Below are 22,514 nucleotides of genomic sequence, written 5' to 3'. Positions count from 1 at the left end.
TTGTTGCGTATTTATGGCAAGCCGTTTTAAAATCAATTCTTGATATCAAGAATTATCGTTGCCATAAATATGCATAAATATGCATAAATATACAAGCCAAATATGCAAAGGTGTGACTGAGGCATTACTGTTAAAGGTTCAAGTTTTATAAAAAAAAGTTTTTAAAAAAATAAGCTTGACCGTTACCTCTCTGTGGACTTCTCTGAGTTGTTGTCCGGAGAATGTGGGGGTGTGGCGTTTTCCTCCCTCTCCTCCTGGACTTTCTTCAGCTTCAGACACAGCTCCTCGACAAGGCCCTCAATTCCACAGTCCTGCACAGGGGAAGAAGAGAACAACAGATTAGTTATGAGGGATATTTCTAAGCCATGTATTAAACAGTACAGATCAATCAAAGGGAAGTGTTTCACAAAGACTAAGATTGACTTTAAGTTGGACTTAACTATGGCAGGTCGTTCATGCCACTGTTTGCTCTTTAGTCTTACCATTTACTGGCATTGGTCTCTGAAGGGTCGTATAAATTATGGTCACAAATCCACAGAATTTACATTTGTTGATATCATTATTGAAGGAAAAAAAATATTATCTAAAGATCAAAATTGAGATACAAATAGTGAGGGCAACCAGTGGCATGAATGGCCTGCCATAGTTGAGTCCAACTAAAAGTTGATCTTAGTCTTTGTGAAACATCCCCTATGAATGGCACGACATCTTGGCTGACCGAGCTTCTACAGGACCAAATGTTCACAAGTCACAAGACAACAGTTTCTGTCTCACAGGCCTTCTCACAATGTATTCTGAGAATTCACAGGACCAAAGGCCCATTACATGTAGATCAAAGTTGTGGTCAAATGTGTCCAAATGCCAACATGACCCATGTTTCTGTCTCACAGGCCTTAGAAAACTGAACATGTATTTTGATGTTGCATAATACCAAACACTGAGAAGGCCTACACATGTACAATGCATGTACAAGACTTGGTTCAGAGGCATTCTGACAGTTATTTCGAAGCTTCACAAGACCACAGGACCATTTGATCAAAGTTTCTGTTTAATGGGAGCCAATATCCACAATATCAAAGTTTTAGCCTCGCAAGCTTTCTAACAACTATTGTACAAGGTGCACAAGATCAAAGGGTCTTTATTAAACCAAAAGCTTGGTCAAGTCACTCAAGTGGACATTCGGTCAACTTGGCTGTAACTATTATGCTCAGCAATTGTAAACATGCGTTGGAGCTGCTGGGACACATTAGGCCTTCTTTCATCAGCCCAAGTTTGCCAAATAACCCGCTATTTTAACTATCCTGATCGCAAATTAACAAGTTGATTTGCGTCTTCATCAGCCCGCAGTTGCAATTAGAGGGATATTTGGTCTAGAAAATATCCCAAGAAATCTTGGTCTTAATTCCCAAATATCCCGCTATTTCGAAAAAAGTGGGCTAACTTGCGCCTGTCCAAGCTACAATGTAGTTTGTGATGAGTCTATCGATCTGGTGAATTTTGAGCTTCGGATAATATCCAGAGTCTGAAAATAGCGGGTTACTTGGCAAACTTGAGCTGATGTACATGAGGACAGGCCTTTTGCTCTCAGCTCCATCCATCCACACAGTACATGAAGATTGCTTAGTTTTTGTGGGGTCAGACTCAGACGAATACAACAGGAAAGAAGGGAATTAGTGGCAACCCCCCCAAAAGGGAAGAAAAATATAGGAATGAGATGAAACCTGTACAGTAAACACTGGAGGGAAATTAGTTGCCACCAAAAAAAGAGAGAGAAAAAACAAAACGTAGATGAAACGTTGGCGGTAGTGAGGTTACAGGAAGGTGCGATTACCAGCGTTAACTATCTGACTATTTCACAACCTCCTGTGCACATGTACAAATGTATCTGACATCTGTTTTTCTGTCCTGTCCCTAATGATAGAAGGTGGAAAGGGAGGCGGGGGGGGGGGGGGGGGGTCAAGATATGTGTACATACAGCAGAGGCACATGTACAAGAATGGTTACAGTATTACAGTATACATGTATGTACAAGTACAATGGTATTACATGTACAGTGTACATAGAGGTAAGGGCCCCCCCCCAATTTTTTTTTTAGAGGAAACAAATAAAAAAAGACAAGAAATAAATGGAAGAGATAACAGTAAAAACATGTACACACACACACACACGTATAGTGTGCATGTATTTATATAAGTTACATATTATAACGCCACTTTTACGTGGGCAATTTTTTTAAAAACTATTGACCGGTAGGCGTAATTATTAATCCAAATGTTGACCAATCAGATGACTAGATTTATTCAACATACTAAACAGAGGTACAGGAAATATTACGTACCAATTTGGTCACTAGCAGTATGATGGCTTTTTATAAAGCACCTAAGGAAAACCACAAGTTATTGTTACAGGTCACAATGTGGCTTTACTAAAGTACCTGTATAGCCCCTTTTTTTTCAAAAGTAGCCCCCTTACAAAAAACAATTAATTACTAGCCTGCATGTACATGTAGGGACTAGGGATATAGATGTACATGTATTTCTGTACAAAATCAAGAGACTTAAGGCCATTTAAAAAAAAGCACGTTTTAAATTGTTTAGCGTCCCCGCCCGCTTCCTTTTTTGAAGCCGCCTGCTTTTTTCTTTTCTTTTCTTTACAAATTTATTTATTATTTATATTATTTTTCTATTGTTTTAAAGAAATTACATGAAAAACATACTTCTATAATGATTTTTTTTTCTGAATTAAAAAACCCCAAAACAACGTACATGTAAATGCTGGACGTCATCTTGAAAAATAGCCCAACTACCAGGGAAAATGTACCGATCAGCCATTTTGAAGGAAAAGAGAAAGAAAAAAAAAGGGCGTCCTCCTTCCTATTTTTCAAAAAGGAAGGATGCTAAACACTTTTTTGTTTGTTAATGGCCTGATGTAAATGACAATAAACTTTTCCATCTAAATGTACATACATGTAATAGTTGATAGATTTATGTACATTGATGTACGTGCTGGCTTCATGTGACACTACATGTGTTGGCCTCCATGTAGAGCTTATATGTACTATTAGTTTGGAAGTGGAAGGCTGCGAGTAGAAAAGGATGTTCCACGTGTAATTCTATGAGTCACTGGCCATGGACACAATGCATAGATAGCCTTCATCCCACACAACCGCTTCCAAACAAAACTTTTTTGTTTTGAAAGTACCCCATATTTATTCAGGGCTAAAACTGCCAAACAACTGCCAGCTTCTAAAGATATTCTCTACATGTTTATTCAGGGTTAGAAGGAAAAAAAAGTTGTCTCTGTGATTGAAGTCTATGGAAAGTAGAGAATTCAGTGGTCAACGGGGTAAAATTATAACCCCCCCCCCCCCTGCTCCATCAGTTGAGAGCTGTAGAGTCTACTATAAAACAAAACAAATGCAGTCAAATAAAAAAAGTAATCTAGTATTAAATGTTTTAAAAATTAGATGTAAAACAGAGGTACATGTACATGTACATGTACACATACAGGTATCTGTTCAACACAACACAAAAAATGAATGACAAATGAAATTCAATTTTTGAAATAAAGGTTCATGTACCTGTACATTGCCACACTACCAGAAAGTCTATAGATGCAATTATCCAAGGCCAAATAAAATAAAAAACTGTTTGAAAAATAGGGAGGCCCTTTTTTTTCTCAAAATTTTTATATTTTTCAAATCAGAAATAAATTATTATAGCAGTGTATTTCTCAAGTTTTTTTTCTTTAAACAAATTATTTTTAAAAAAATCAATGTACTGGTAATTTTTTTTTTTTTTTTTTTAGAAGGCGGCCCCCAAAAAGGAAGCGGGCGGGGACGCTAAAGCGGGTAAACATGAATATTTTTTTCCAACGGCCTAAATGAATATGCTTCCAAAGTGCCTAAAGTCCTTGCTGTAAGACTACCGGGTATACAGAATCATGCTACATCTACATGTACCGGTCGGTACATGTAAGGTCAAACATGAGTCGGCATTTTAGTTACTACAACATGGACCAAACACAAAGTCTACCTATCCTGTATGATGAACTAAAAATAGGCCCAAGGAAATATGTGGACATGTACATGTGCATGTACATACAGTATGTACATGTACATGTACATGTCTACATACTACCTGATGAATACATGCATGTGTCAAAGACCAAAATTATGATTAGTAAGAAAGAATGAAAAATAACACTTAATGGAAAATCATACAAAAATTACATATAAATATGTAAATAACAATAAAGAATAAAGCATTAACAGGGGAAAAAACGTTACACAATCGTTTGCCAATCAGTGTCAGGAGTTTTAGGATGTAGGTACACACTGAACATACATGTACATACATGTACATGTATGTACAGTAGGTACAGTACATTTCTTTTGTATTCAGAGTTATTTTTTATTTTGTAATTAAAGAATGAAAGCCTCATTATTTACCAAAGAGATACCAGCACTTTTTGTTATTACTAGAAACCAGATTATCGATTTGATCTTTAACAAATATAGATTATATAAATAGATTGTTAGACAGATAGATCAGATAGGTAGATAGATAAACATTAAATAAATAATAAATAAATAAAAACACATAACCAATACTGTGTCAGCTTGTTGTGTACACTGTACAAGTACATGTATGTTACACTGTAGCTAGAAGTTCTACAATCCTACAATATTTAAATATACAATAAATAAATAGACAGTTGATTTTGGCAGCTCATAATATTGACCATGAATGTCTATAGATGTGAACATCATCTAAAAAGTATCCATTGTTTGTTGATAACAAAGAGAAAGACCAAGGCCAGATTCTGTGAAAAACTGTTTTGTTCAACCTTTATTCCCTATTTCCCTATATCCTTTATGTCTGTTGCTGTCAATCTGTCACAATGAAATGTGTGCTCTGTCATTCGTGCATGCAGTATTTTTATTTAATTTTGTATGTATTATGTAGGAAGTGAAAAAGAAGCAAATAGTGACTCTATTTCCTATTTCCTTATATCCTTTGTGTCCAGCGCTCAAAATACACGGGGCGGTGGGCGATTCGCCCCCGTGAGCTCCATAATCGCCCCCGTCAGGTTGCTCACGGGGGGCGATTGCAAATTAAAAATCGCCCCCGTGGAATTAAAAAATTAAGATTTTCTTTTCTGATATAACTTTAACACAATATTGAGTATTAATTTTCAAACCTTAAACCAATGAAATGGAACTTAGATGGCGCTTTCTCTACCATCTCTACGAGTATTCCCGATACAAACAACGGAAGCTCGCGGTGCGGCCGTTAGCACAGTGGCTATACTGCGCTGGTAGTACCGGTGTGCACGCTGACGCCCAATATCTACTGGAGCTGGAGATCGACAATCGCGTAAGGACTGAAACATGGAGAAGTTTTTCGTTGTGAAAGTTTGAATCCTCTGAAATCTGGTGATTCTTAAAGACCAGCAAATAATGTAACCGGAAAAATACTGACTTAGATAAATGATAATGATAAAATACCAAGGAGTTTCACGGGTACCAATTCAATGGAAATTTGTATCAAAATAAGAGCCCCCGTCAGCACTAAAAGCGCCCCCGTGAGAAGGCTCACAGGGGCTCTTTTTGGGGGGAAGAGCCCCCGTGGGCAAAAAATTAATTTGAGCCCTGTTTGTGTCTGTATCAATGGATGCAGCTACTTTGAAGCTAACAATATTTTTTTTTTCAGCTTTGTTTACTCTGTCATTCGTGCATGCAGCATTTTTATTGTATCATTTAGAAAGTGAAAAAGAAGCAAATAGTGAGTAATGAACAGAAAACGTTTTTACAAATATTCACAGATCAGTGAAGAACTTCAAAGTTGAAATTGAACAAAATTCAAATATTCTCAGTTCTACCAGTAGATTTTATATTGTGTCACTGTCATTGGGATATAATGCAAAGTATAAAGTGAAAGTGAAACAAGGAATAGGGGGGGGGGGGGGGGGGGTTCACAACTGAAAATCTAACAATAATGTGTCTAAAAATAGAACATTTGAATTAAAGAAGCCATTTCAAAAATCAAATCATCAACATGCCTGAAGTTGAATGGCTTTAAGACAAAACAAAACAAAAACAATCAAACATGCAAATTAAAAAATTAAAAAACAATCAAATCAACCAAATTTGAGGGGGAATAAAAGGCTAAATTGCATTTGTACAGGAACTGAACAAGTACAGTACATGTTTCAGTAATCTCAAATTGTGATCATAACTGAAAGTTAATGTTACACATGACTCATTGCTACATGACCTTTTAACAGTATCAAATGTCTGCAGATTAGTCCATGAAATCAAGATACACATGTACTATGCACTCTCACAAAGAGTGCAAACAACATGTATGTTGAATGGTATTAAGTGATCAACAATTTTTTTCCTTAACATTATTTAGTATTATGCATTTTGATATCCTTATGCAATAACAAAAATGTATGTTACATCATTTGTAAAATATGCTTAATTGACACATGTATATATTACATTTTAGATATCTGAAGTATCTGAAAAATCATGGAAAATTCTGGACACTCAAAACTTCTTGTAATTAAACTGTTTAATTCAGTTCTTGTGTATGGCAGCATAAATGTACATGTACATGTAGGGATCTACCTAGAATTTGCTGTTGCAATGTTAAACAAACCTCAGGCAATCATTCAGGTCATAGTACAGTAGTGTAACAATTCTTGTTTGGATGTGTCAGTGTGTTTTTTGTCCTCTTAGATATGTTGATGTAGATTTTAAAGCGTACTGTTTTTTTATGTAAAGCCATAGAGAAGAGTTAATTATTAGGCGCTAAATAAATCAATAATTATTAATATCATAATTACAGTCACTTTCTGTAAGAATGAGTAATTTTTTTGATAATCAAATTAGTCTGCTGCTTTTAATGTTGCACTCTCGTTTGTTAACAATGACATAAAATATTAGGAAACAACATGAATGTTTACAAAAAGGTACAAGAACATTAGAGGCCTTCATGTACAGTACACCTACCATATCACAGAGCGTTGATATCAAACTCCCCCTAAAAAGAAATTCTTACATTCATACATGTAAAGCTGAGAAATCTTTGCAAGTCGTATGTTTACGTTCAAATCCAGGGAAACAATCATCTATAATGTGTGTATATCCAAGAATGATTAGGAGCTCAATCTATTCCTGCAAATGTTGAGAAGCAAAGCGAAGACGAGGAGGCGTGTAATTGTTATGATGCAGGTGCATCCCGGGCAGACGGTCTTGTGATGTAAATACAAGCAAGAGTTGTGCTCTAGGAACCTGATACGACCTGGAAATGCCAATGGAAGCGCCACGCGACGACAGAAAGCATCTGCTTCATGCACATGTAAACATCTTCGGCCGGCTCACTCTCACAGTCTCACTTCAACGTGCCCACCCCCAGCAGCCCCTCACCCTCACCCGGCATGCTTTCCACTGTGTCCTGGGGGGCGTTTCACAAAACTTGTCATCAGTGACAAATGACAGTTTTTGTTAATATAAGCTACTGAAATCCTTGCTTCTGATTGGTTATCAGCAGATTTGTCACTGGTTTTTGTCATTTGTCATTGAAAAAAGGCTCTGTGAAACGGGTCCCTGATCCTTCGCAACCCAAAACAATGTTACAGAGCCATTAACGTCTGGGCTGGCTGGCGTCATCACCATCATCGCTGCCATCATCATCATCACCAGGGTGACCAGGCCACACCCACCACCAAGCAACAAGACTTATCACCCCCTTCGCACTTGCCCCTTTCTACAACATTGATCTCCCCCTGGCAGAGCCTCATTTGTGCAAGCTTTGTCATGCTCTACAAAAACACGAGACCTGTACAGTGTAAGATGTATGCTACATGTACGTACATTGTAAGCCTCGAGCAAGCATCTACATGTACACTAATTGTTCTTCGTACTCACCTCGCTTTGAATTAAAACTGAATCACAAGACATATCGCAGGAGTGTCTACATTAATTGCCACACATACGCCTACATCTTGTAAACATAGCCCGGTATCTTATCTTCAGGCCTAAGTCTGAAGACATTCTGGAAATGATGTTTCCGAGAATATTCCTTTCAGACCGTTTTGGCTATGGATTCTAGAAGGTTGTATCGTTCAGTCCCACAAAATTGAAAGTATTAATGCCTCTCCCCTCTCTCCTATCAATCATCCGCATTCGATCATCAGTCCCTGTAGACTTTCTTTTGCATGGAATGGTCTATGAATCATTGCCTCAGTCAAGTACTGAATTCAGGGTTCATCTTATAATACTACCAATCAATATCGCTAAAAATAAAATTGATAAATCACTTCTGAAATCATATCTTGTGTAAATCTGAAAGGTACCTCAAATATATATATTTTTTTTTTTTAAACTACATACAGCCCAGCAGTGCTAAGGTGTACGATGCTGTGTCTCTTGCATTCCTGGAATACCTCCACGCTTGTCTGGCATTTACAACAGGCATGCTGGAAATGCCTAGTATAAGAAAACAGACCCTTTCAACACAACAGTACCGGCTTAAGGAAATGTCTGACCTGTACCATTGTCCAAGATTCATCATCGGCTAATTATTAATGGTCAATGGATATCTATAGTCCTATTCAAAATGAAAGAGAGCTTATTTTTTAGATGGCCAAAATGATGAAGCACATACTGTAAATATGTACACTGATCTCTTTATCGAATGGGGGGAGGGGGGGCATATGTTCGATGACAAATTGACAAGTAATTCTTTCACACTTGAACAAATGTGAGTTTGTAAGATGTTGTTCCCGAGAGTCGTGAGGTATAAACGTCTGACTTACAGAATACATCATGACACACTCATAAATTGTGTACTCAGACTCCCCCTTCTCGTGCAACGCACAATCTCTGCACACGCTGAAATACATAAGGGAGCTAAGCTTACATGATGCTGCCTATATTTGGTGTAATTAGGTTGACAGGCATAACATACAGCTAGGGGGAGGGGATGCAAACTTGAAAACATGATATGACCCAAGTTGAACATTTTGAAATTGGATAGATAGCACTGATATGCTCATCAAGGATATCGTTCCAATTTGCTGTTTTGTAAAATTATAAGCTACATGAACAGTGTTCAACTGTTACATAGTGCATGTGTACAAGTATCATGTAAGAACATGTATTGTGACTTCAGGATTAGCTCCAGCCAGACATATCATATTTGACCTTTCAGTAAAAAAGGGGATATTTTAATCAGTGTGCAAGATTTGACTGCACAGGAAAAGGGTATAGAGTAAATCATGTGACATGAATGATAGTTTACATGAGCATACATTCATGTCAGCTTTTGTTTTCAAGAATGATTCTTTATGACACCATTGTGACAACATAAAAATGGATGTGTGCCAATTACATGTACATGTACATGTAGGAAAAGAAATGTCTAACCCCATACTATAAAGCATGATATACATGTAAATGGATATTACACAATAATGATTGTTACTATTAAAGGTAAAAAAAAACATGTTTAGCATCCTGCCTTATTGAAAAATAGGGAGGAGGCCCTTTTTCCCATTTCCCCCCCCCCTTTTTTTTCTTCAAAATGGCCACTCGATACATTTTCCCTGACAGTCGGGCTTTTTTTTTTAAATAAAAAAATAAAAAATTAAACAACAAAAAAATTAAAAAAGGAAGACTTTAAAAACATGTACAGTATATTTTTTTAAAGGCCTAAGGTATTTTTGTTTTTATCAACATCATCATCGTCATTAAAAAAAAATTGTTTTTTTAATAATGAAAAAATAAATAAAAATAAAAATGACAATAAAAATAATTCAGAAATACTGTACATGAACAGTACTGTACATGTTGTACAATATGGTAATCTTTTCCTTACCTTCTTCATAATTTTAACTTTATGAAGAGTACATGTATTTCCCAGATCATAGGCCAACTACAATGTACACTGAACATGAAACAGACCCAGTAGTACAACTTTACCTCCAAATGACCAAATCTGTTCTTTTTGCCGATTTATACATGAAACAAATTAGCAAGCCAACAATAGGAAATCATCAGGTTTTTTTAAATTTGCAAACTGGTGAAGATATTTCTTCAAAACATAAGAAGTAATGCATTTATAATGCCTACACTGTACATGTACACTATACAAACACATGTACTGTATGTGTATTGTGTACATGTTTAGCCACAATCAGACATAATTAATAGCCAAACTGATCCCGAATCAATCCTAATCCTATTAAACTTGCTGCAAATAGCCAGGTCAATTCTAATTAGAGACATTCCACTTGTACATGTAGAAAACATTTCAAGACTCCAAAAGATACATTTAAATAGAAATGTTGTTTTATAATTTAATTGTTTATGTCAGAAAGAGAGATGGAGAGGGAGAGAGAAGATAGGGAGGGAGGGAAGGAGTGAGAGAGAGAGACAGGGAGGCAGAGACAGGGAGGCAGAGACAGGGAGGCAGAGCCAGAGACAGAGAGACAGAGCGAGAGACAGAGCGAGAGAGAGAGGGCGAGAGACAGGGAGGAAGAGAGAGAGAGATGAATAATGTAAAAGGCTGCATTAAAAAATCAAACCAGTCTTGAATGTGGAACTCCAAATATGAGTGGATGTATACATGTCCATGTAGTGTATAAATGCAGGTCTGCTGTGTACAGTATGACATTCTATCATCGACTGTAAAACATATTCTTGTTGGATTTTTTCCCTCTTTTTTTAATGTACGGAAATATAAAGTCTATGGTACATGTACAGTATGTGATTGTGACCGAGCGAGAAAACTCCATCCGGTCATAAAATAATAACATACACACACAGCCAAATGTAATGTAGATTGCTCTCATGAGGAGATATGATTTGGCTTTTCACTCCTTGTGTGTATGCTTTTTTTAGCCTGTCTTTCAGACTTTAAAGTGGATTTTCTCTGTCCTTAAAATCAAATCTATAAGGAGTACATGTTAGGCATGGAGTCATGCAATGCTAAGAATGCACAAAGCTGAGAGCAAGTTTGTCATACAGGCAGAGATGCCAACCTCTGACACTAAAAATACAGACCGAGTATCCTAAAAAATCAGATTTTGGAGAGAAATTTTTTTCTCGACCCTACCATCGTCGGCCGGGCCAGTAAAATTTCAGAAAAATGTTTGCTTTTTCATTAAAATTTAATGAGAAAATTGAAAAGCAAACTTTTTGTTGGGTTTGCGGTGTTTACTTGTACATGTTTCTATGCGATTCCGCTGTTTTTATGGTTTTAAAAAAATTATTAAAAAATATATTTTTTTTTTTTATTGAAAAATAATGCCTCCGGCTACTTCGTAACGGAGGCATAAAAAGATGAAAACCGTATTTTAAGACTTTAAGATCGTAATTCACTCTTATTATCGTACTTAATACGATTTAATCGTACTGGTTGGCATCTTTGTACAGGCCTCTAAATAATGCTGAATTTAGACACTGAATATCTTGTGGATATAATTATTTCAAAGTGATTTTTTATTTGTCATTGTCTAATCATACCAGGGGTCAACACTAGTACTAGGGGATCAGTGCACAATAAGGTCCTTAGTAAGATACATTGTACATGTTGTAAGAAAAGATACATGTATACATGGTTGTAACTATTTTACCTTTGCATGTTTTTAGAAAATGGCAAGTTGGAGATGGAAAGAAAATCAGAGGAGTGTGCAACTCACAAGTATACTCACTCATTGTTGTGTTCAAAATGTAAAAGATACAGTGCAAGAAAGTAAAGCCCACTTCGGTTTAATACATTTGTAAATTACGGACAGGTTTGGTTTTCTGTTTTTCAGATGGTTTACCATCATTTGGAAGCAAGGTGGTGTGTGCCTTGTGGAGCCCTGTGGTATGGGTTGGTAGACATGTACAATCCACGCTTCCATACCAGTACTTTACTACATTAACCAAACCTTCATAGAGAAAAGGACGATACTGCAAAACCAAGGAACAATTGGTGGCACTTTCGCAGGATGCACAAATTCTGTGCTGCATCTATTATGGTTAAATTATTCTGCGGCATGAACCTTTCATAAAAAAGCGAACCACTCACAGAATCCAAGAAGTTTCATGCTGCTAAGGCATGCATGAGTTTCCCCCTCTAACTGTAACCTTCGCAACTGAAACTAGTATTACACTATGAGCGATTGAAGTCATTCAACCACAACCTATTTCTCAGAAACCAAGTTATCAAGGGACGTGTCATTGTAGTTCTGGACTTCCAACTGCGAAGGTACATGTACATTACATTGCTTCAGAAACTGGGCCCCAACATTAACATTGGAGCTAGAATTTATTTTCTCTCATCTAACTCAGAGAATTAATTTAGCTTTCAAAGTAGTGAATTTCACTAAGTTGTAAATTTACAATCACTGTTGCAATTACAATTGCAAACATGACTGTACATGTTTGGGAAGGAAAGCAATCAGAGAAGTTCACTCTTTTGAAAGCAAAATGGACCTTAGAATCGGGAATCTGTTCCAATTCAATTTAGAATGAACTGTGGCATGAAATTCCCCTAGTGTAAAGACTAAAAATTTCAGCCATCGTTCCAACCTGCATGAGTTATAAGTACATGTATGAAAAAAGTCAATGCCAAATCTTGTTTTCACGCATGTAGAAATTTACAAGGGCATCGAAGGTTGACAGGTTTTGTAGTTATCTGACCTCAATTTACCACAAATCTTGTATTGAAATAGTAAAAAGCAAAATCTCAGCACACCTCTGCGTGTGCAAAGAATGTCCAATCAAGCATAGCGATCATACCAGCGCTCAAAATACACAAGGGCGTGGGGCGATTCGCCCCCGTGAGCTACATAAAATTAAAAATCGCCCCCGTAGAATTATAAATAAAGATTCTCTTTTCTGTTATAACTTTAACACAATATTTAGTTTCAATTTTCAAACCCTAAACCAATTAAATTGAACTTAGATTAGCTTAGCAAGATTTCTCACTCAAATTTGTCGGTGTCTAGTAAGTAAAAGGCCGCCATTATTGTAAAGAAATGTACGCTTATTCGCTGGAGGATGGCGCTATATCTCCCATCTCTACGAGTTTTACAAATACAAACAACGGAAACTGAGAAGGCTCACAGGGACTCTTTTTTTTTGGAGAGCCCCCATGTGCAAAAAATTAATTTGAGATTTTGAGCCCTGGATCATACACATCCTGATTGGCAGCTTGATGAGCTTTCTATGACAGAGAGGTGGAGAATGGCCTGTAATGCACCCTAATCTTTAGAAAGTATTGAATCCTCCTTGCCAAATTTCACACTTTTTTGTGTAGTTAGATCACTATTAAGCATGCAGTTATTATAAATTGTACATACCTTCTCTGCAACAGATTGGAGGCACTTCACCACGGCATCCTTCTTCAGATCTTCCGGAGTCTGCCATCGAAGGTGATGGTTCTTCCCCTTACACCGACCCCGCCCTTTCTCTTTCCTGCCCGGTAGCGCCTGGTGGTGGTGGTTGCCAGCATGGGTAATGCTGCTTCCGCCCCCTCCTCCACCCTCCGGGCCTGTCTTGGGGTGCAGGTTGTGGGGTGCCGGCGGGACCACAGACTGGGCTGCGGCGACCACGAGCTCCGGGTCCTGCTCCAGGTCGAAGCTGTCCTGCTGGAAGATACTCAGGATGTAGCGGGTGTAAACCACCGCGTCAACGCCCCTCGTTTCTAGCTCCTGGCCCAGCCAATTCTGGACGGACGTCGTTGAAGCCATCTTGACGGGAGTGGCCGCAGGGCTTTGAAGAATCATTGAAAGTTATTGGATTTCTTAATCCATAAACAAAATCATTTTACCATCTTTGTTTTCTCAGATGTCCTGACCTAAAAATATTATCGAAAAGCCTGTTTGTTTCTAGTGAATGCTTTTTTTTTTAAAAACAGGTACTGAGAAAGTATTATTTCTTTTCCTGAATATGCTCTTCCAAAAAAAATAAGCAACCACAAAAATATGAACTTCTTTGGATGTTCTTTTGCTCTCTACTTTGGCTCTTAATCCCTTCTCTCTTTCAGAATAATATGAGAGATTAGGGGTGATCTACAGACAGTACAGTGGACACATGATGCTAGACGGCATATGTGAGAATGCCCCTGCACACGTCTTGTTTAGTTCGGCCTACTCCATGATGGTTGGAGTGGTGGTCATGGTCAGGGCGTGCACAATGTCTGGAGAGGTCTCAGAGAGGAGAGGACACCAGATCGACAGGCATTCAAATTCCTGGATGGGATGAGAAAGATAAATACACAATCCGTAAGTATTAAAGGTATAGACTAGTTCTGGTCATGCGATTGCATTGTGAAGGAAACATTGTGGAATCGATCAGAAAAGGTTGATCATCTAGCATAAGTGTTGGTGTGTACTGCAAGGTTCTGGAGTTATCAAAATTATAATAAATTTGGCCCAGTCTTGGTAAAGAAACAAGCACTGTACACAGATGGAAATGGTGTCGGCCCTACTTACCTTGTTTTCCTCATCTTTTTATGCTCATTACTCAGCCAGTATACATTTTCTACCCAAATTGTTTGGCAAATGACATTTATTTGTCTTTAAGGATTGTCAGCACAAACGAGGATCATCTTCGTAAACGATGACAGACACGTCCACCAAAATCAGGATCATCTGCATTTTTGCTGACAATTCGGATTTCTGATCCGCGCGTTAGCGATGCGAAAAAAGGATTCCCCGATGATTTTCTTGATGCATTTCACATCTTTGTAGACCTAGAGAGGTCTACAGAGACTTTTACGTTATGAGCGATAAATCCTTTGGTAGGGTGTCTGAACAATTTTTCAATTTTCAATTTGGGATTGTTTTTCACCATTTTTATTTGATAATTGAATAAAAAATGTAATCAGAATTGTACATTTCAAATTTCAAGTCTCACCGATGTTTCTATCAAATGATACAGCCCCTCCAAAACGCTGTAATATATTCATATCGATTTGGTCAGAATCAACGAAAAAGACGTACACGCAGAGTAATGTTGTTTTGCTAAATTTAGCCAAACAGCTGTATTGCGCAATATGCAAGCATATGCATAGCGTACGCATGTTATGCGCAACTTGCAGCTTGAGCCACGTTGTCTGCACGATATGTGCCATTGACTATAACGTGTATTCACTTCCGGGTTTTATTGTGCGAATGGCTAGCCATACTTTTATTCACTATAATGTGGGTTTCGTTCGTACGCGGAGATGCGTTACGCGATGTAACCATGGTTTGGACTGAGCGGAGCACACACCTCCCTAATTAGCTGATCCAACAAATAACGGGAAGGGTATTTTTAAACTGTAATCCTTTGTGATCCCTGGGGGCTAGCGAAAAAATAAGCGCATAGATATATTCCTCAGGACTGGGACTACTTATTGATCGGGGCTGCATATCTCAAAAGTGTCAAACCTCAGAGTTAGCCAGGACACAATGTTTAAATTGCTGTTTTGACAAAGATATTTTAAGAACTACGAGATGCAGCCCCTTTGGAAACATGGGGATTCACCTGCTCTTTCATATGACACCTCATTTATTGAGTTTCACCTTCAGGATCACAAAGAATAAAGGTAGGGTGTCTGATCGCGCACTCAGCTTTGTGTGCTAAAATTCTCCCATAGAGATTGCACACATCCCTATGCCGTCCATGTGCATTGCGCGCTCATGCAAAATTGGTCAATGATTTTATGAACAAATTGAAATTCAAACCTTTGGGGCTCATGATCCCGAAGGTGAAACTCAATAATTGAGGTGTCATATGAAACAGCAGGTTTCGATCTAAACATTGCAGGCCTTAAATTTCGTCATTTTTAGGGCAAGGCCAGTTTGGCCTCGAGTACCTCAAATTTTTTAAGGGCACCAAGGCCAAAATATTTTTACAAAAAGGGCATCGAGGCCAAAATATTTTACAAAAAGGGCATCGAGTATGAGGCCAAAAAAATTGATTCTATTTTTGTTAGATGTCATGTGTATTTTATGAAACTTGTGCAGGATCAATTTCCCATGACTTTTAGCACCAGCTTCTTCACAGAATGTATAGAGGTCTACGGTACATACAAACAAGCAGGCGCGTAGCCACGGGGGGGGGGGGGGGGGATTGGGGGCACGGGGGGCACGTGCCCCCCTTAAATTTCCAGGATCTGTTGAAATTTTGTAGACCCCTTTTTTTTACCTCGATCGATTACATGTATGTGCCCCCCCCAAACACCAAACTCTGGCTACGCGCCTGCAAACAAGGCGGCGGCCCGCAAGCCTTAGATTTAGCAGCCAGGAGCAAGGGGCAATTTTTTTTTTAAGTTGCCCTTTGCCACGGGAATTTACCAGAGCAAGGGGCAATTTTCCAAAAACAGATAGGCCGCTTATCTAATCATAAGTTCAAAGAGAGTCTACAAATGTTAATTTCATAATGTGAATAGATCGAACAATCAATTTAAAAACTTTTTAATCTTAACAATATGAACAGGAAAGATTGATTAAGAACATCAAACTTGCACATTAAACAGTATTTTAAAGTAACTAAAAATATTGATGAGCAAATGAATAAATAAATTGTCAATTTCACAAACATCGAAAGTCAGAAGGACTTAATTGGCAAGTTTACCGGGCCGGGTATTCCAAATCAAAATCGCACCTCACACACAAACCTTCCGCCACTCTCTTGGTAGTAGGAGCAAATTTGAAGAAATTATCTTTTTAACTGTTGTATAGAAAGGTCTACATAGGCCTAACTAATGAAATAAGATGTAAAAATGTCCTTATAGACATTCGACAGCTGAAAGTGACACGCTCAGCTCAGTTGCGTAACGTGCATTCACGAAACCAAAATCGTTCCTCGAACACACACTCTCGCCACTTTTGGTGGGAAGCTGTCGGGCTGGAAGTTTGCCAGCGAAACCGATGCACCCTCAGAATTTTACCGGGACTCGAAACGTTCGTCTTGGGAAGCTGGCGGGGTAGCTTTTTGAAGCGAGGTCGGCTGGTGGCAAAATGAGAGTAACTACGATCGAGAACATCGTAGGTGTTCTTAACTTATTAATAAGATAATTCTAAATTCTATTTGAGATAAAATAATAAACTAGGCCTACAAACAAACCTCGACAGATCTCTAATGACTATTTGAATGCTTGTTTATTTCTCCATTTGACGATTTGTTTTCTTGATCCTGGCCTTCGATTTGTACGTACGTGCGTGCGTCAACAGCATGCACCATATGCATATCATGCGATCGCATAATATGAACGTACGTACGTACGTGCGCTAGCGCATTGCCTATAACAAAGGGCGCATTTTCACGGCACTTGCGCCTTATTAAAGCACTAAATACGAAGCTAGAAGAGAGCTCGTGGGCGGCAAACTGTTCGTGATTCGTGTATTTTTACTGTTCTAATAATTTATGGGCGCATTTTCACGGAAAACACTTGCGCCTTGCCGTCTAGTTTTAGATGATTATGGGCCCAATTGGTGGTTTTATGTGCGCAAATTTAAAATAAAAAGGGCACGTCCAGTTGGAAAAAAAGGCACGTCGGCCAGTTTGAAAAAAAGGGCACGGCCTTTTTGGCCGTGAATATATCTTTTTTTGGGAGGGCACCGCGGCCAGTCACAGGGGCATTGACGGCCTGGCCGTCGATGGCCGTCGATTAATTTAAGGCCTGCATTGTTTCCATGGTAACTCGGAGATTTACCAATTTCATGAAGTGCTCCCCCGAGGGATAAGTTGGGCCAGCTGTAAAGAATATATCCATGCACTTATTTTTTCTCTAGTCCCAAGGGATCACTAGCCCCAACAGTTTGAAAATACCCTTACTCCACGTTTTGCATATCATGCTGTGCATTAGCTGTGCAGCTTTCGAGCAAAAATTATAACTTTGCGCGTGAACCACTTTTTTGTCCATTCTGACCACAATGCTATGAATATTGCGCAGTTTTTGAGGGGCTGTATCTTTTGATAGAAACATTGGTGAGTCTTGAAATTTGAAAGGTATCATTCTGATTACATTTTTTATTCCAATATCCAACAAAAATGGTGAAAAACGATCCCAAATTGAAAATTGAAAAATCGTTCAGACACCCTAATAAAGGTTTGAATCTCGATTTGCAAAAAAAAAATTGACCAATTTTGCATGTAGACTGCATAGGGATGCCTCGAATCTCTATCCTATTGGAAGAATTTTAGCACACAACATCGGGTGCGCGATCAAACACCCTACCTTTGGAAGACGGGCAACCCATAAAAGTAGACGGAGAACTGAACTGGACTGGGGGTATTTCATTAAACGAATCTGTTTTTTTCATTGCCAGCACGCAAATCGGGAACACCGAAACACCCAGAGAACCATAGAAAGAGAAAAATCTGTGAACAAGCTTCACCTTTTCATTGAACACCGAAGTCGAAGCTACTATACTAAGGTAATCACACATTCCAGCAGGTGATGAAAATGGGATGATTGGCATTGCATTGCGGCGGTATAACTATAAGCCTGCCTAGGTATCAATATCATGCCATTGCAAACTTGAAACTACCGCTAGATTAGACCGAAAGCTTCAGTCTCTATAATCGTCGGTTGTTCCACTGAGACTACGTCTGGCTCCACTAGACCTCCGGTTATAGAGACTGAACGACTGCCTATGCCAGCCTGTGTTGAACTTATTCCGCTAGATTTTAGCCGCTAGGCCCCTCCCACAAACTTGCCACGGCCGTATTGTTATGCCCCCAAAATCCCCCAAAATGTCATTTTACCTCGTTCATTTCCAATTTTAAATTAGGCCTAGGCTATAATACATCGGTTCCACTTACTAACTTCATTGATATAATCCGTTTAATGGTCCCTTTTAAGGAAATTATCGGTCAAAATCGACATCCATGTTGAAAATCTTGCAAGCCGTGTTTAACTCTCGCTGCCGTCAATCTCATCCCTTCTAGTCTACGCCGAAGGCAAAATGATTATGAAGGAAAAACTGTGCGCCATCTACACGTTCGTAATGGCGTTATCACAGTTTTTCCTTCATAATCATTTTGCCTTCGGCGTAGACTAGAAGGGATGAGATTGACGGCAGCGAGAGTTTAACACGGCTTGCAAGATTTTCAACATGGATGTCGATTTTGACCGATAATTTCCTTAAAAGGGACCATTAAACGGATTATATCAATGAAGTTAGTAAGTGGAACCGATGTATTATAGCCTAGGCCTAATTTAAAATTGGAAATGAACGAGGTAAAATGACATTTTGGGGGATTTTGGGGGCATAACAATACGGCCGTGGCAAGTTTGTGGGAGGGGCCTAGCGGCTAAAATCTAGCGGAATAAGTTCAACATAGGCTGGCATAGGCGATCGTTCTGTCTCTATAACCGGAGGTCTAGTGGAGCCAGACGTAGTCTCAGTGGAACAACCGACGATTATAGTAGGCAGTTCAGTTTAGACCTTCGCGATGGGGACAACTTCTTATTCACGTACGCAAGTGCGCATTTCAGCTCCCTATACGAATCCACATACATCAGGGTGAGCGCGCTTTCGGCCACACTTTCGTGAGCTTTCGTGGTTCTGCCGAAAAAAAACACTCGGTTTATTTCGGATTTCCCCGCCTTCTGATTGGTTAAAACAATAAAATATGACGTCATTTCTCTTCGACAATTATCGATGCACATCGGAAGTGAGTTGTACGTTGAATAGCCATTGTAGTAGATGGTTTTGCTCAAATCTGCCGACAATGTGATGAAATTCAGATGGAAGGAGTTTTTCAATTAACTTACAACTCCGTAATTAACAAAATTAAACATCTTACCTTCTTTCCTGAAAGTTTCATATAATGATGATGAGTAGATCTTATGGTAGATATGATAATATGATTGCAGTTTTTGAAAATTGCACGAACTGATTTTGACGATGCGACGCGTGATGCGTGTACATAGTGTGTACGTGAATGAAACAGCTGTGCGAGTGACGTCGAGACCATTTCGTAGTCTTAGAATTCAGACCCGTTTGTGACTTGATTGACTTGTTTTTTCAATTTTTGTTCATTGTATGTCGTATTTTATTGATAATTGTAATATTTATTTTAATATGTGGAATAAATATTGTAATAGTCTAACATGAATTGGTTATATTTTGGGGTAAAGTAACAATATTTTTTCGAAAAAACTGTTCATTTACTGCAAGATTGCTGCAAGTATAGACTACATAGACGATTTGTCACCTCATCCTTTTGTGTGTGTGTGTGTGTGTGTGCGTGCGTGTGTGAGAGAGAGAGAGAGAGAGAGAGACTAGGAGAGAAAGACCGAGAGAGAAAGACCGAGAAAGAAAGAAAGAAATAGAGAGAGAAAGAGAGAAAAAAAGAAACAGAGAAAAAAAGAAACAGAGAGAGAGAGAGGGAGAAAGCGTGCGTGTGTGTGTGTGTGTGTGTGAGAGAGAGAGAGAGAGAGAGAGAGAAAGAAATAAATAAATAGACAAGATCATTTGGTAAAAGTTTAGATTCAAAGGGTTTTTATTTACCTTTTATAACAATATGATGACAAAAACATGGAAATTTGCATAAATTTGCATAAATTTGCATATTTTATTACGGTGCTGTTTAAAGATATTAAATTTCATATTTGCCAAACATCACTGAATATATCTGCCAAATTTCAGCGAGTTTGGTCATCGCATTGAAGAGATATGACTATTATGAGGCTTAACAGATCACAAACTTCTGAAAACAATGGTGCCACTGCTTAAACACAGGTTTAATTGACTTCAATACAATTATAATAGGTTAGACCTTTTGATCTTTTGTCCTCATCAATATGGTTCTGAAAATTATTTTAAAAATCCGTATCTCTGGAACCGTTGGTCCAAATTGAACAACTCAAAGTGCATTGTGTAAATAAAAATGTGATCTTTAAAATGATGTTGAAATCACCCCCTATCTCCTACAAAAAAAAAATCACCTGAACTGCCTAATTATAGAGACTGAAGCTTTCGGTCTACCGCTAGATCTACCTTCAAAATTCAAAGGCTTAGTTTGCAATTTGCATTTTCATCATGTGCAGGAGTGTGATTACGTTAACAATTGTCATTTTATGTGTTTTACTTTGCAATTTTGTCTTACATCCAACACAGAAAATCCTTTGGCTTCTGCAAATCATCGTTTTTATTTCTGTTTCACTCGCTCATTCATTGAATGGAGTGATTGACTTTGCACTGCCCGCCGGTATTTTTTTAATTTTATACAATTTTCAGAGTCAGACGTTTGTCTATCTTTCTCTCTCTCTCAGCTCTCTCAAGTCTCATTCTCTTTCGCCCTGTAGCCTGAACATTAATACAAAGGGCAGTTTATACGTACCATCATTTAACAGCAAAATCGACGATCAAATTCAGTCGAAATTAGGTGATAATGTGACGAACCGGTGATCACACATTGCCAGCCATTGGTGACCAAAGATAGGATTTCCGAGGTCATAGTTTAGATGACGTAACATTTTGGAAAGATTATTTCGTCGATGCAACGTATTACAACGAGGGCCGAAATGGCGGCCGGGTAGCAGCGAAATGTACTGACATGAAAGTGAGCATGCGCAGGGCTATTTTCAGGTCGCGCGCAAATATAAATTTTCCCCTTTTGTAGCTTGACAAAGAAATATAGTGGGAGGGGTCGAACCCTTGAGAGACATTTTTCCGAGAAGTCTCGATCAGGTTGTTTGCTTCAGGAAAACGCTCATCTGGCATAATATCATTTCATACAGTCTTTTAATTTTGTTTTCTTTTAGAAAGTGTAATGTTCAAAATAAGTCTAGAAGTATTCGGCAGCAATAGACCTAAAATTGCACTTAACGACAACGAGTAACCGCTACAGAAAAATGCATGTGCCCAAATCGGCCCAAATGTATATATCCGAACGTGACGTGTTACTCTCCTCTCCCCACTCTGGCGAGAGTTAAAAGAGTTAAAGTTTTGGTTGGTTTGTTTTATTCTTTGGTTTTGTTTTGTTTCAGGTTTTCTCTTTTTTAAGGTTTGTTTATTCTTTCTTTATTTCAATAAAGGAGGTTCCTAGTTATGGTTGTTTGTATTTCATTGTTTTTTTTTTTTTTTTTTTTTTAATTATTCGTTTGAATTCATTTTTTTCAACGTCATCATTATTATTGTTATTATTATTATTATCGTTATTTTTATTATCGGATATCATTATCATTATTTTGATTATCATAAGTAATATTGTCACTATTGGTATTATTTTACTTTTTTGAAGACAAGTACCCCTCTCCCGTCAAGTGCAAACCGTACTGAAAGGAAGAAGAATAATAAAACGCAGGAGGCAAAAGAAGGAGAAAGAAAAGATAAGAAAAAATTATTATATTTTTGTATAAAATAATTTTTAACAAGTTAAAGGTATAGACCAGTTTTGGAAACTCTTATTACCAATCATGTGAAAGAATATGTTTTGACTAACACGTGATGATAAAAAATAATTTTCCCGGGAAACCGCCTACTAATAATTTATGTATTTGGTAAAT

General features: G+C 38.1%; 1 protein-coding gene across 1 annotated transcript in view; it reads right to left on the bottom strand.

The window, feature by feature from the left end:
* The window catches only part of LOC100888951, a 36,482-nt gene extending 14,985 nt beyond the window's left edge, over window positions 1–21,497 (bottom strand). The window contains exons 1-3 of the mRNA XM_030985452.1: window positions 21,347–21,497; window positions 13,366–14,256; window positions 187–311 (exon numbers count right to left, since the gene is read on the bottom strand). Coding sequence (XP_030841312.1) covers window positions 187–311; window positions 13,366–13,791 — 551 coding nt within the window. The 5' untranslated portion in view covers window positions 13,792–14,256; window positions 21,347–21,497. The remainder of the gene's footprint in view (window positions 1–186; window positions 312–13,365; window positions 14,257–21,346) is intronic.
* Between the last annotated feature and the right edge of the window lie 1,017 nt (window positions 21,498–22,514).

Source organism: Strongylocentrotus purpuratus, unplaced genomic scaffold (genome assembly GCF_000002235.5).
Source record: "Strongylocentrotus purpuratus isolate Spur 01 unplaced genomic scaffold, Spur_5.0 spur5_scaffold_15, whole genome shotgun sequence".
Taxonomy (NCBI): domain Eukaryota; kingdom Metazoa; phylum Echinodermata; class Echinoidea; order Camarodonta; family Strongylocentrotidae; genus Strongylocentrotus; species Strongylocentrotus purpuratus.
This window is presented reverse-complemented; position numbering and strand designations above follow the sequence as displayed.